The 11,423-nt window shown below is 42.0% G+C and overlaps 1 protein-coding gene across 2 annotated transcripts in view; it reads left to right on the top strand.

The window, feature by feature from the left end:
• Window positions 1–11,423, top strand: part of DAAM1 (dishevelled associated activator of morphogenesis 1) — a 185,571-nt gene that overhangs the window by 118,678 nt on the left and 55,470 nt on the right. For both annotated transcript variants that reach the window (XM_007466041.1, XM_007466040.1), the window contains exons 7-15: window positions 780–890; window positions 1,013–1,116; window positions 2,518–2,584; window positions 2,809–2,926; window positions 3,344–3,482; window positions 3,767–3,825; window positions 7,130–7,317; window positions 7,824–8,123; window positions 8,430–8,537. In XM_007466041.1, the coding sequence (XP_007466103.1) occupies window positions 780–890; window positions 1,013–1,116; window positions 2,518–2,584; window positions 2,809–2,926; window positions 3,344–3,482; window positions 3,767–3,825; window positions 7,130–7,317; window positions 7,824–8,123; window positions 8,430–8,537 (1,194 nt within the window). The remainder of the gene's footprint in view (window positions 1–779; window positions 891–1,012; window positions 1,117–2,517; window positions 2,585–2,808; window positions 2,927–3,343; window positions 3,483–3,766; window positions 3,826–7,129; window positions 7,318–7,823; window positions 8,124–8,429; window positions 8,538–11,423) is intronic.

Raw genomic sequence — 11,423 nt, 5'->3', positions numbered from 1 at the left:
CCCCCCCCCCCCCCCCCGCCGCTTAACTGCAGTTTTGCTTTCCACAGTGCTAATTATCCGAGGTCAACTGCGGTTAAAAAATATTAAATGGAAAATTCCAGAAATAAACAATTCATAAGCTTTAAATTGTGCAGCTGTTCTGAGTAACATGATGAAATCTTGTGCCATCCTGCTCAGTACCTCCCAGGATGTGAATCATCCCTTTCTCTAGATACCCACACTGTATACAACACCCAGCCATTAATGTAGGAAAAACATAGTCTGTATAGGAGTATATATAGGGTTCAGTACTATCCATGGTTTCAGGCATCCACTGGGGATGTTGGAACATATTCCCTGTGAATAAGGGGAGACTACTGTACTAAACTTAAAAATGTAGCCCTGCTTCCTACACATTATATAAAACACTTTCCGATCCACTAAATGGGTGTTCCCTGAAAATTTTATGTGTTGCCAGTCTTGATTTAGGATCAATATAAACAGTGAGATTATGTCACCACATTCTTTATACTCAAATATAAAAAGTAAGCAGAGTTAACGAAGCACAGTCTTTTGTACTTTGTGTACATGTATATGTAAACATATATGATGTAAGAATTTTGAAAGTAGAGTTTTTAGGACTAATCTTAAGGAAAAAAAGGTAGTTTTCTGTGGATCAATGTAATTCTGACTAAACACAAGCTTTTAAAAATTAACTTCAGAGTATTAAAAAATTAATAAAATGAGTGTACGGTTAGTAAATATTCGGTCCTTTGTTTTTACATTTGTATCCTTGGTAGACATTAATTAATGACTTGGATAAAAGCACGGGGCGGTATCGAGATGAAGTGAGTCTCAAGACTGCCATCATGTCCTTCATCAATGCAGTGCTAAGCCAAGGCGCAGGAGTGGTAAGAGCCTTCTGTACCACAATTTAAAACATATATTATTAAAGAATAATTTTTTAAAAAAGATTACCAACTGTGTAGTCTAAAGAGCTTAAAAATGTATTCCATCACCCTTTTACTTTCAGGAAAGTTTGGACTTTAGACTTCATCTTCGCTATGAATTTCTGATGTTGGGAATTCAACCTGTAATAGATAAATTAAGGGAACATGAAAATTCAACATTAGATAGGTAAGTCACACTATTATGAGATAGTTCATGTGTTTTCCTTGTGTATAGTGCCAGTCTATGAACTACTTGTGACCTAAGGAACTTGTACCAAAATGTTAGACCAGGTAATGATGTTTTTATAGTAAGACTTTCTCGATGAAAGAAGCAGCACTTGTGTAGAGAACTTAGTGTAGGTTTTGGCATTAGACTTGAATCCATATCCCAGTCCTGCCGCTTACCTGCTGTGTGTTCTGGTCAAGTTACTCAATTTTTCTGAACCTCACTGGGTTGTTTTTTTTTGTTTGTTTGTTTTTTTTACGGTATGCGGGCCTCTCACTGTTGTGGCCTCTCCCGTTGCGGAGCACAGGCTCCGGACGTGCAGGCTCAGCGGCCATGGCTCACGGGCCTAGCCGCTCCATGGCATGTGGGATCTTCCTGGACCAGGGCACGAACCCATGTCCCCTGCATCGGCCGGCGGACTCTCAACCACTGCGCCACCAGGGAAGCCCCCTTACTGTTTTTATACGTAAAGAAATAGTGATGATGATGATAACACTATTCTGCAGAGCTGTTATGAAAGCTGACTATAAAACATGTGGAATCACATGGCACCTTTGATAGACATTCTATGAATGTTAATTTCCGCTTTCCTGTTCATTTGCTCTTGTCTGCAGTCATTTTACAGTTTCTAACATATCCTACCAGCTTTCAGATCTTTCCTTCTACCACTCTTCTCCTCATTCACACATTCCACCACGCTTTTTTCCTTGATAGTCTATGAACATGTCAAAATACACTTGCCTCAGGGCCTTTGCACCTGCTATTTCCTCAGCATTAAAAGATCTTCCCACAGATGTCCAAATCGCTTTTTCCCTTTTTCCCATGCAGAGACCTTTTCCAGCCACTGTGTTCATACTCTTCACCTCACCTCGCCTCCCATCATTCTCTGTCCTCTTTACACTGTTGGATTTGTCTTCACAGAACTTATCATTCCCCAGTCAATAATAGGGGCTCAATAAGTATTTGAATGAATAGGTGAAAGGCATGAACATTTCTTTTGTAATCTTTAATTCAGTGATCAGTCAAGTTAGTTATATGGGCTTGTTTTTCCATAAAGAGATTCCATGAGTAGAATCTGGATTTGGTTGTGTTTGGATTTGATAAACTTTCATGAATTGTCTTCTATGTGCTGCGCATCCTAGGCTTTCAGATTTGTCTCTTGTAGTGATCTCATTTCAGTCAGATGATGTCTTTTTTCCTTAGAACATAGTTAAGAGAAGGCATTCAAATTTTGTTGTCATACTTCTTTTAGAGATATCTCTGAAATTTTAGGAAAGGCCTTAGTATTTATGCCCTGATTCCTACGTGCCTGTGTTTGTAGGATGTTCAACTTTTAATAGCTTTTCTTTAATTGTCTTTCAGGCATTTAGATTTTTTTGAAATGCTCCGAAATGAAGATGAACTAGAATTTGCCAAAAGATTTGAACTGGTACATGTGCTTACAATTATTCTAATTTGATTCAGCAGCTCACAAATGTCCCTGTTGTAATGTGTGTCATAGAGATGACATGTAACCTAAGAGCAAAGTCAGATTTCTGTTTTGCTATCTAAGTGGCAGGATTAGCTTCTTTTTGCCTTGTAATTGCTTACCTTACCTTGCAGGAATTGAAGAACTTGGATGTTTGACTTAGATTTCTTTTTCATATGAAACAGGTTCACATAGACACAAAAAGTGCTACTCAGATGTTTGAGCTGACCAGGAAGAGGCTGACCCACAGTGAAGCTTACCCTCACTTCATGTCCATCCTGCACCACTGCCTCCAAATGCCTTGTGAGTGTGTTTGTGACTTAACTCATGTGTTTGTGAATGGACATCATCCAAAGGGCTCTGTCTTCGGAACAGTGTGGCTTAGGTTGGGTGCACACCAGGGATTCCAAACCTTAGTTTTGTGACAGCCCAGTGTGTCTCTGCACAGCTTAAGGGTGTTTTGAAGTTCTCAAAATGAAATGAATTATAACTCGCTTTGATTTTTAAAATAAATATATGCCTTACAACACATTTAGAAGGGGGCAGAAAATGCCTCTCAATCACGTAAATGATCATCGTGTGTCAGAATTCCAGAAACGTTGGGAAGGGTTGTAAACATCTGTCTGGTTTTGTGGCTCTGGCGGGTGACCACTGTTGAAAAATATTCGTTCAAGTTTTGAAACCAGTTGAAGTATCTCCACTGTTCTTTTCTCTTTTTAGACAAGAGAAGTGGCAACACCGTTCAGTACTGGCTACTCCTAGATAGAATTGTACAGCAAATAGTTATTCAGAATGACAAAGGTCAGGACCCTGACTCCACGCCCTTGGAAAACTTTAATATTAAAAATGTCGTACGGATGTAAGTTTCTTCTTATTTTGCTACCCTTGAGATAATAGCACCAATATAAGACATTTGTATTATCCTACTTCAAAATAGCAGCTGGGAGAACTGAAATGTTCTAGAGGTCAGATATGAGTTCCTATATGTATACATGTAATATATATATGTAACATCTGGGTTTAAAATGGGTTTCAAGCATGCTGAGGACTTTCTCTGCATTAAACAATTTTTCTACCCAGAGAGCATGCATTTAGCAGTGGGCCTTTTACGCTTTTTGTAATGAATGCTCCTTTATTATACAGGTTGGTTAATGAAAATGAAGTTAAGCAGTGGAAAGAACAAGCAGAAAAAATGAGAAAAGGTAAATGATGAGGTCCTGACAAGAGAAGAGGTCATGTTACTGGTTATTGGACAACTCTCCTTACTGTATATTTTAGAAATTTGCATTGATGCTTCTCATTGACTTTGGTGTATAAACAGCTTTTCCCCTCCCCCATGTTTTCAGGGCATTTTGCCTGGTTTTTCTTGAATCAGACTATCTTAGTTGTCATGTTGATTCCCAAATATTTTATCCTTTCATTATAATCATTTTTTGAAGCATTTGCTGTTCAATGTTCATTAATTCAAATTTTCTAAACCACCGTTCATTTTTTTTGAAGCATTTACTGTTCAATATTCATTCATTCAAATTTTCTTAACTACCGTTCATCCCAGCCTTCCCCATAACTGCTCTTTAAAGCACACTAGATGTTAAGAACTATAATCAGGGACACCAGGGATTACCCAGAATTTTAAAAGAGAGGCACAGGCAACTTGGTTTCAGCAGCCCATTTCTCCACGTGACCTTAATTTGGCACCAGTTATAAAAAGAGAAATCATGCAGAAAATCACTGACCATTAGAGACGTACATGTTGTGAAACATTAACAGACCAGCCGTTGGTGAGTATCTCAATATATCTTTGATATCAACACTCAGCATCATTTGTGCCTGTCACCATGCCAAACCACTCACAGAATAAGTATAACTCTTCCCCTCCTTCAAAATATTAAAGTTGGACCCTTTGAGAAAACAGTCATACTCCCGGCCACTACTCTTTCACTATGCTGGTTAACTGACTTCCTTTTCCCTGTCCAAGTGACTCATTCACAGCCAGTGACATACAGTAGCACTCACCATAGTATTCAGTGTGTTGAAAATATGGTTCAAGAGATGCTGAAGCATTTCCTTTCCTCTCATCACGTTTTGTCCATTGAGCAGAAAAGCAGGCTCACCACTGATATCGGAAAATACCGAATATGAAGTTCTGTTATATATTATATATATATATATATATATATATGTGTGTGTGTGTGTGTGTGTGTGTGTGTGTGTGTATATTATATAATATATATAATATATATATTCCTCGTATGAATTCAGATAGGTCTCAAATAAGTGAGGTTGCACATACATTTTTATAAATTAATTCCAGAAACTGCTATAGAAAGAATAGAGACACTGACAACAAGTTAGGGTAAAGAGAGAATTATACCCAAGAAGATGGTCAATGAGTGGTACTTTAGGGATATACCCTAGAGCATGGAGACTTAGGTGTGCAAGTTGAAGAGAGTACTTAGGACATAAGCTTTGGAGTCATTTCAGTCCTTCATGCAGTGGGTATGTACTGAATGGCTGCGTGGGGCAGGCATGGTGCTGGGCTCTGGGTCTGGGTCTCAGCTCTGCCCCTGACTGACTGTGTGGGTAGGCTAAGTCATGTCCTTTACCCCTCCAGTCTTTGCCTCTGCAAAGTGGAGATTACATCTAACTCACAGGGTTGTGAAGAGTAAATGACAAATATTAGGACTTTAGCATAGTACCTGGCATTTATTAGCTGCCTAGTAAATGGTAGAAAGTTTTGTAGCATTTAGGCAGTTGAGGGGTACAAGAGGAAATGGCCGAGACCAGCTGGAGGAATAGGATGGTTTAAAGTGAGGTCATGCATAGAGTGCAAAAAAGGAGATATTGTCGGTAAAATTCATTCTTCTCTGGAAGTGTTCAAGTAGCAAAGTTCTATTAAATAGGGTACCTGTTGATGAATTTCTCAGAGGGTGGAGGCTGTGAGGAAACAGGAAGTACTATGGACCTGAAAGGTGGAGAATATCTGGGGAGAATTCTCTGTAGTGCCGGATACCCAGTAAGTACTGAATAAAAGCTTAGCAAATGGAAACCATTTGTGGAGATAATCCTTTAGGCTGGAGCTTCCCATACCGGGCACTTTATCAGAATCCTCTAAGGAACATTTGAAAACCACAGGTTCCTAAGCCCTGCCCCTGATCTATAGAACAGACTCCCTGGAATGTGGTCTGTGAGTCCTGAAATGTCAAAATCTCTCAGGTGGTTCTGAGGCTTGGCCAGATTTGTCAAAGGCTAATGACCGATGATAGGAAGTCAGGTCTTACATTGTCAAAGAGGAATGAAACGGAGATAGAAGAAGGAAAGTGGGATGCAGTGGGGTAGTTTTTAGATGTCTCTGAAGAAGTCAGGGAAGCATCACAGAGCGGTAGAAGCGAGTTGACGGTTATCTTAACTCCAAGGCTGGTAAAATCCAAGGGTTTTAGTGACTTGAACCCGTCTCTGCAAACTCTGATTTTAGAGAACTAAGAAGAGAGAAAGTAAAAGACGGAGAAAGCAAGAATTTAAATGTTATCAAATTCAGAAATAGAGACCAGCTCTGTATAGCTCTGCCCCAGTAGGTTCTATCTCTAGTGGGTTTATTGGTATAAAAAGACTAGGGATTGGGGCCAAGTATTTGAAATGAAAATCTGCAGGCTAAACTTCATTAGTCCTCTTTTCCAAAGAGTATTACTCCTGTAAGTGCTAGAGTCAGCAGGTGTGTTGGCAACATAAGTAAGCATTATGCTAAATGGGATGCCTTGTTCCGTTATAGCGGGATTGGGGGAGTGAGTGCAACTACAGCTGAGAGCTGATATTTTTCTCCGCGTATTATCGCGATTCTCATGCTCAGCAGGTACTACTGCCCTTAAGGTGTTTAATGATGAGATAATAACATTTGCTTTCGTAAGTTTTAATAATTGTTTGCCAGCGCATAAAACACTTCAAGTCCAAGGGGCCCTCTGAGGGCAGTGGGAGCAATGACTCCACACTGGGACAAACCCTGGGTCCGGCAGCAGCACTTCCTCCCAGGGCAGGATCCTCCCTTTCAGCCCCTCTGCTAGTGGGACCTGAGCCAGCAAACCCAGCTGATGAACACTGGACTTGCCTAGTTCTCATTTCTAAGCTGTGAAAAGAGGCCCTGTTAATAGTCATTTTCCCTAGTGTGACTAAAGGGCCATTTCTAGGACAGGATTCTAAATTAAATACCAAGCAGGCACCATTCACCTCCACAAAATAGTTGCTCATGCCTGTGTTCCATCTTTGGAACTGTGACTGGAGGGCCTCTTCAGCCTTTTACAGAATGTAGTTGATAAAGTTGTTCATCTGAAGCCCCCTCCAAGCACGAGCACCATTGAGCCCATGAGTTGCTCCCTTTGATGGAGAAGAGGAATGATTTTATAAATCATAATAAAGAGCCTCACAATCACCCTCAATCGATCTTCTGTTTAGAGAAAATGCTTCAGCTTTGAAGAGTTCACCGTTTTCATGTCCAGTTGTTTTCATGTGTAGAGCACAATGAGTTACAACAGAAACTGGAAAAGAAAGAGCGAGAATGCGATGCCAAGACCCAGGAGAAGGAAGAGATGATGCAGACCTTGAATAAAATGAAAGAGAAACTTGAAAAGGAGACCACTGAGCACAAGCAAGTGAAGCAGCAGGTGGCGGACCTCACGGCCCAGCTCCACGAGCTCAGCAGGGTGAGCTCATGGGCCCCGGGCTGGGTCTCCCATTGCTGGGCAGCTGCCGAGGCCTCCTTATCCCAGAGCCCCCATCCTTAAGTAGACAGCTCTGCTGGGGGCAATAGAGCCTGAACCATCTCCTGATCCATCACGGTGGTTGTGCGACCTATTCCCTCTGCTTACCGTGCACGTTAGCAGAGGTGGTTGGAGGTGTGCGTTTGTTCTCCAATACAGATACTCTCACAAGAGCAAGGAAATCACATTAGCTTCTTAACATGAAAACTGATTTCATGAAAACCAAACTGGAGGATGGTACCAGAAGTGAGAGACACGTGAGCCCTTTGCAAACGAGCACTAGAGTATCACACACGAGGCCACTCAACTTACTGCGCCTTTAAGCCCACGTTCTCAGATGTGTGAATTTCTCCATAATACACATGTTAGGCAAAGTTTGAGACCCTAAAAATCATCCAGTGAATTTACTTCTTCTGTTCATCTCCTCTTTTCCTATTTTTATTTTTCAGAGGACCGTCTGCGCTTCACTCCCCGGTGGAGCATCGCCTGGAGCCCCCGGGGGGCCCTTTCCTTCCTCTGTGCCCGGGCCCCTCCTCCCTCCCCCACCCCCCCCGCCTCTGCCTGGTGGAGCGCTTCCTCCTCCACCCCCTCCCCTCCCCCCAGGGGGCCCTCCCCCTCCCCCAGGGCCTCCTCCCTTGGGAGGAGTCATGCCACCTCCTGGTGCCCCCCTGGGTCTGGCACTCAAGAAGAAGAACATTCCTCAGCCCACAAATGCCCTGAAATCCTTCAACTGGTCTAAGCTGCCTGAGGTGAGCCATTTGTTCCAACTTTCCCTCTAACGGATAGCACTAGCAGCGCACTGTGTTGTCTCTGACTGGGCCACCCTGGCTGTCCAGTGATTTCATTTCCTAGTGTGGACTCAGGATTCTCACTAGTTCAGATATTCAAGTGATAAAGCTTCTGAAACAAGGGACCCGATTTTTGAAGCCAGCTAATTCTGAGCATCCGGTAGAGTGAAAAATTTGGGATAGCAGCACTTTGTAAAAAAAATAACTACATCTGTTCTTTTTGTGTCTAACTATAAACCCCAGCGCTTCTTAACTTGATGTTTGCAGAACAAACTGGAAGGAACAGTGTGGACCGAAATTGATGATACAAAAGTCTTCAAAGTTCTAGATCTTGAAGACCTAGAAAGAACTTTCTCTGCTTACCAAAGACAGCAGGTAAGAATGTGCCCTCCAGATGCTAAAATAATTAAGGAGTCCTGTTCTTGTGCATGATCCCTGGGCCATTTGCCATAAGCATGATATGATAGGCATCTTAATTCTAGGCTGTTTGGTCTAGCCTATTATGTTCCTGCGAACAGCATGGTGTGTGGGTCTGCATGTGCGTTTAGGTTCCTGGCAGTTTGTGTGTGTGTGTGTATGCGCGCGCGTGTGTTTGTACATGTTGAAGGTATACAAGCTCCTTGTTAGGGAGCTTCATGCTCTGGTGTCTTTCCACAGCACCGTCTCCGTTGGTGGAAGGAGCTCTGTATCTTATTGTCACTTGTGCTTAGTCAAAGGGGCCACCAGGGGAAAATAGTAGGAGAGTTACCTAACTTGTAGTGTCACCCCACAGTGTTTGTTTCTGAAGCTATTTTAGTTAAAATGTTTATATCTCAAATGGTTATTATCAGAAGTGGACTGCTTATTTGAAATAAATGGAACCTTTTGAAGTATGGGGATTAGTAAATGACTATAAGTTGGCGGCTAGATAGAACCTAGAAAGAAGTTTTTGCTCTGTCCTGAACATGATTGACTCAGAAGTGGGGCTGTGAAGGCTGAGCAAGTGTGGGGATGGCAGTGGAACAAATAGGACCCGAGGAGCTTCTGAAAAGTGAGCAACATGATAGTATGAGAACATGCAGTTTGATTTGGTGCTTACTAACCTAGCCAAGTAGTCAGCGTCACTTAGCTTGGTCACATCTGTGCGGTACCTCTCACCCCTCAAGAGGGCATCTTAGTAGAGTTCACAGCAAAGTGGCTTGGTACAGAGAGTCTCAGAAGTACAAGGAAGAGGTGGAGTGGGGTCTTCAACAGTCATTTGGAAGTCTGGGAGGGAAAAAGTGAGTCTCAGAGTATAAGGAGAAAAGTTCAAAGGGTGACTGAGGGAGAGAAATGGTGAGAGCAGAGTGTGTCTTAAGGAACAGGAACAGGCAGATGCCAGGCATCTGCGTAGGGGCTTTCCTTGGGTTTTGCTGGGAGGCCCTTAACTCCCGTGTGAATCATTCCCAGGGTGGAGCATCCTCAGACAAGCAGCAGACTTCCTAGTCTGCTTAGGCTTGGCTTGGTTCCCAAGAAAGAGGGTCTCAGAACAGAACTGCCAAGCACCAAGGGAGAAGATGGGCTGAGGCTGGGGAGAAAAAACAGCTGAGGGTTTTCTTTTTCAAAATGGCCTTTGATGCAACTAAAATTGAAAAGAAAAAGTAGTACATCTTTTAGCCAGAATATTTTCCCTTAAGTGAGAGAATATTTCTCTGCAGTGCCCTTAATGCTATTTTAATAAAGTACAAAAATACAGGTGGTTGCCTGCCATGGTAGAATGACTGTAAGATAGGAGCACTCAGCTGGGACCCCTCCCAAAAGGAGGACAGCAAACTTGTACGATGTCATATAAAGGAAATGCCAAATAAAGGAAAATGAAGAAAAAGAAGATAGGACGTTGTCCAGTTGAAAGCAAGATACGTTATCTTTCAGGGGACAAACAAAAGATGTGTTGAGAGCTCTTGTATGGCAGGTACTTGGACCAGATTCATTCCTGAATGGCCACAACAGGCCTCCTCTCTCTCCCATCCCACGAAAGTTTCCTCTGGGCCTTAACATGAAGTAGGACATTAGGACATAGCCAGTTTCCTGGTAGATTCAAATAATCTTCTGACCTAATTACATGTCCTGCTGATTTCCTACTTCAGTTTCAGTCACTAATACTGGTCCATTCTAGTTGCCTAAGATGAAGGTTTGGGAACTTAGAGAAGTAAATAAAAGGAAGAGAAAACAGCAGTTATTCCAAATGATGCTATTCAAGTCTGAGCTTGTGGGTTACATTTATTATGAAGGCAGTTGGTTGAAAGACCCAAGTTTACAAGACTCATAATTAACTGGCTTTCAGCAGAAGGTGCAGAAGGATGCTGCCAAAATGCTCTGGGACAAATATGTGGACAGTTCTCAAGAGCTCCAGGAGACAGGGTTGCAGAAAGCCTAGCAATTGGGTAATTGTCTCCTAGCAACCAACTGCTGTTTAAATAATCAGTAGTCATGCCAGTCAGGATAAACCAGAACATTTCGGTTGCACTTAACACTAAGTAGTAGACTGGTAAGTAGAATCATTTGTGACGTTTGCAGTAGTACTTCCCGGAGAAAAATTTCAGCACACTCGCTCAGCTTGACTCAAGTATGTCTCCCCTCTTGGTGTAAGAACATGAGCTGAGAATTTTTAAACCATAAAGGTGTTTCCCAAATGAAGGTAATTTGAGCCATTCCATTGAATTTATTGAATGTTGAGAGACAGAAAATCGAAAGATGAAGACAGACTAGTAGGAACACGTAGGATAGACTAAAGGAAACGGGGTGCCTGTCATTGTGTCCCCATGTCTCGTAACTAATGGCAACGTCAAGACCTATGCATTTTCATTTTAGTCTTGGCAGTGCTCTATATAATTATTGTTATACTTGAATTGCTCTCTTTTCTACTCCCAAATGAATACCAGGAACCCTTTTTTTCAATGATTTCTCCTCTTTCTTCCCTCCAGAGTTATAAAACCCTCGTCAAACTCTCTGGATTTCAGCCAGTTGTGTGGCCAAGTAAATTTCTCAGAGAGGCAAAAAACCCATGAATACCATTGTCTGTGTGCATGCAACAGGAACACTACACAGAGTAAGATTTTGAAAAAAATTTCAATCTTCAGATTAGTATAATTTAGGTGAACACTGATTAATGACATGTAGGAGAGATTTGATATAAGTAAATGTACACACACACACAAGATGTGCCCTGTTGATATGAGAAATATTGAATCATTAAAAACAACAGATAGGGGCTTCCCTGGTGGCGCAGTGCTTGAGAGTCCG

Source organism: Lipotes vexillifer, unplaced genomic scaffold (assembly GCF_000442215.2).
Source record: "Lipotes vexillifer unplaced genomic scaffold, Lipotes_vexillifer_v1.1 scaffold25, whole genome shotgun sequence".
NCBI classification, from domain to species: Eukaryota; Metazoa; Chordata; class Mammalia; order Artiodactyla; family Lipotidae; genus Lipotes; species Lipotes vexillifer.
Note: the sequence above shows the minus strand (reverse complement) of the source record. Positions and strands in the feature narration are given on the sequence as shown.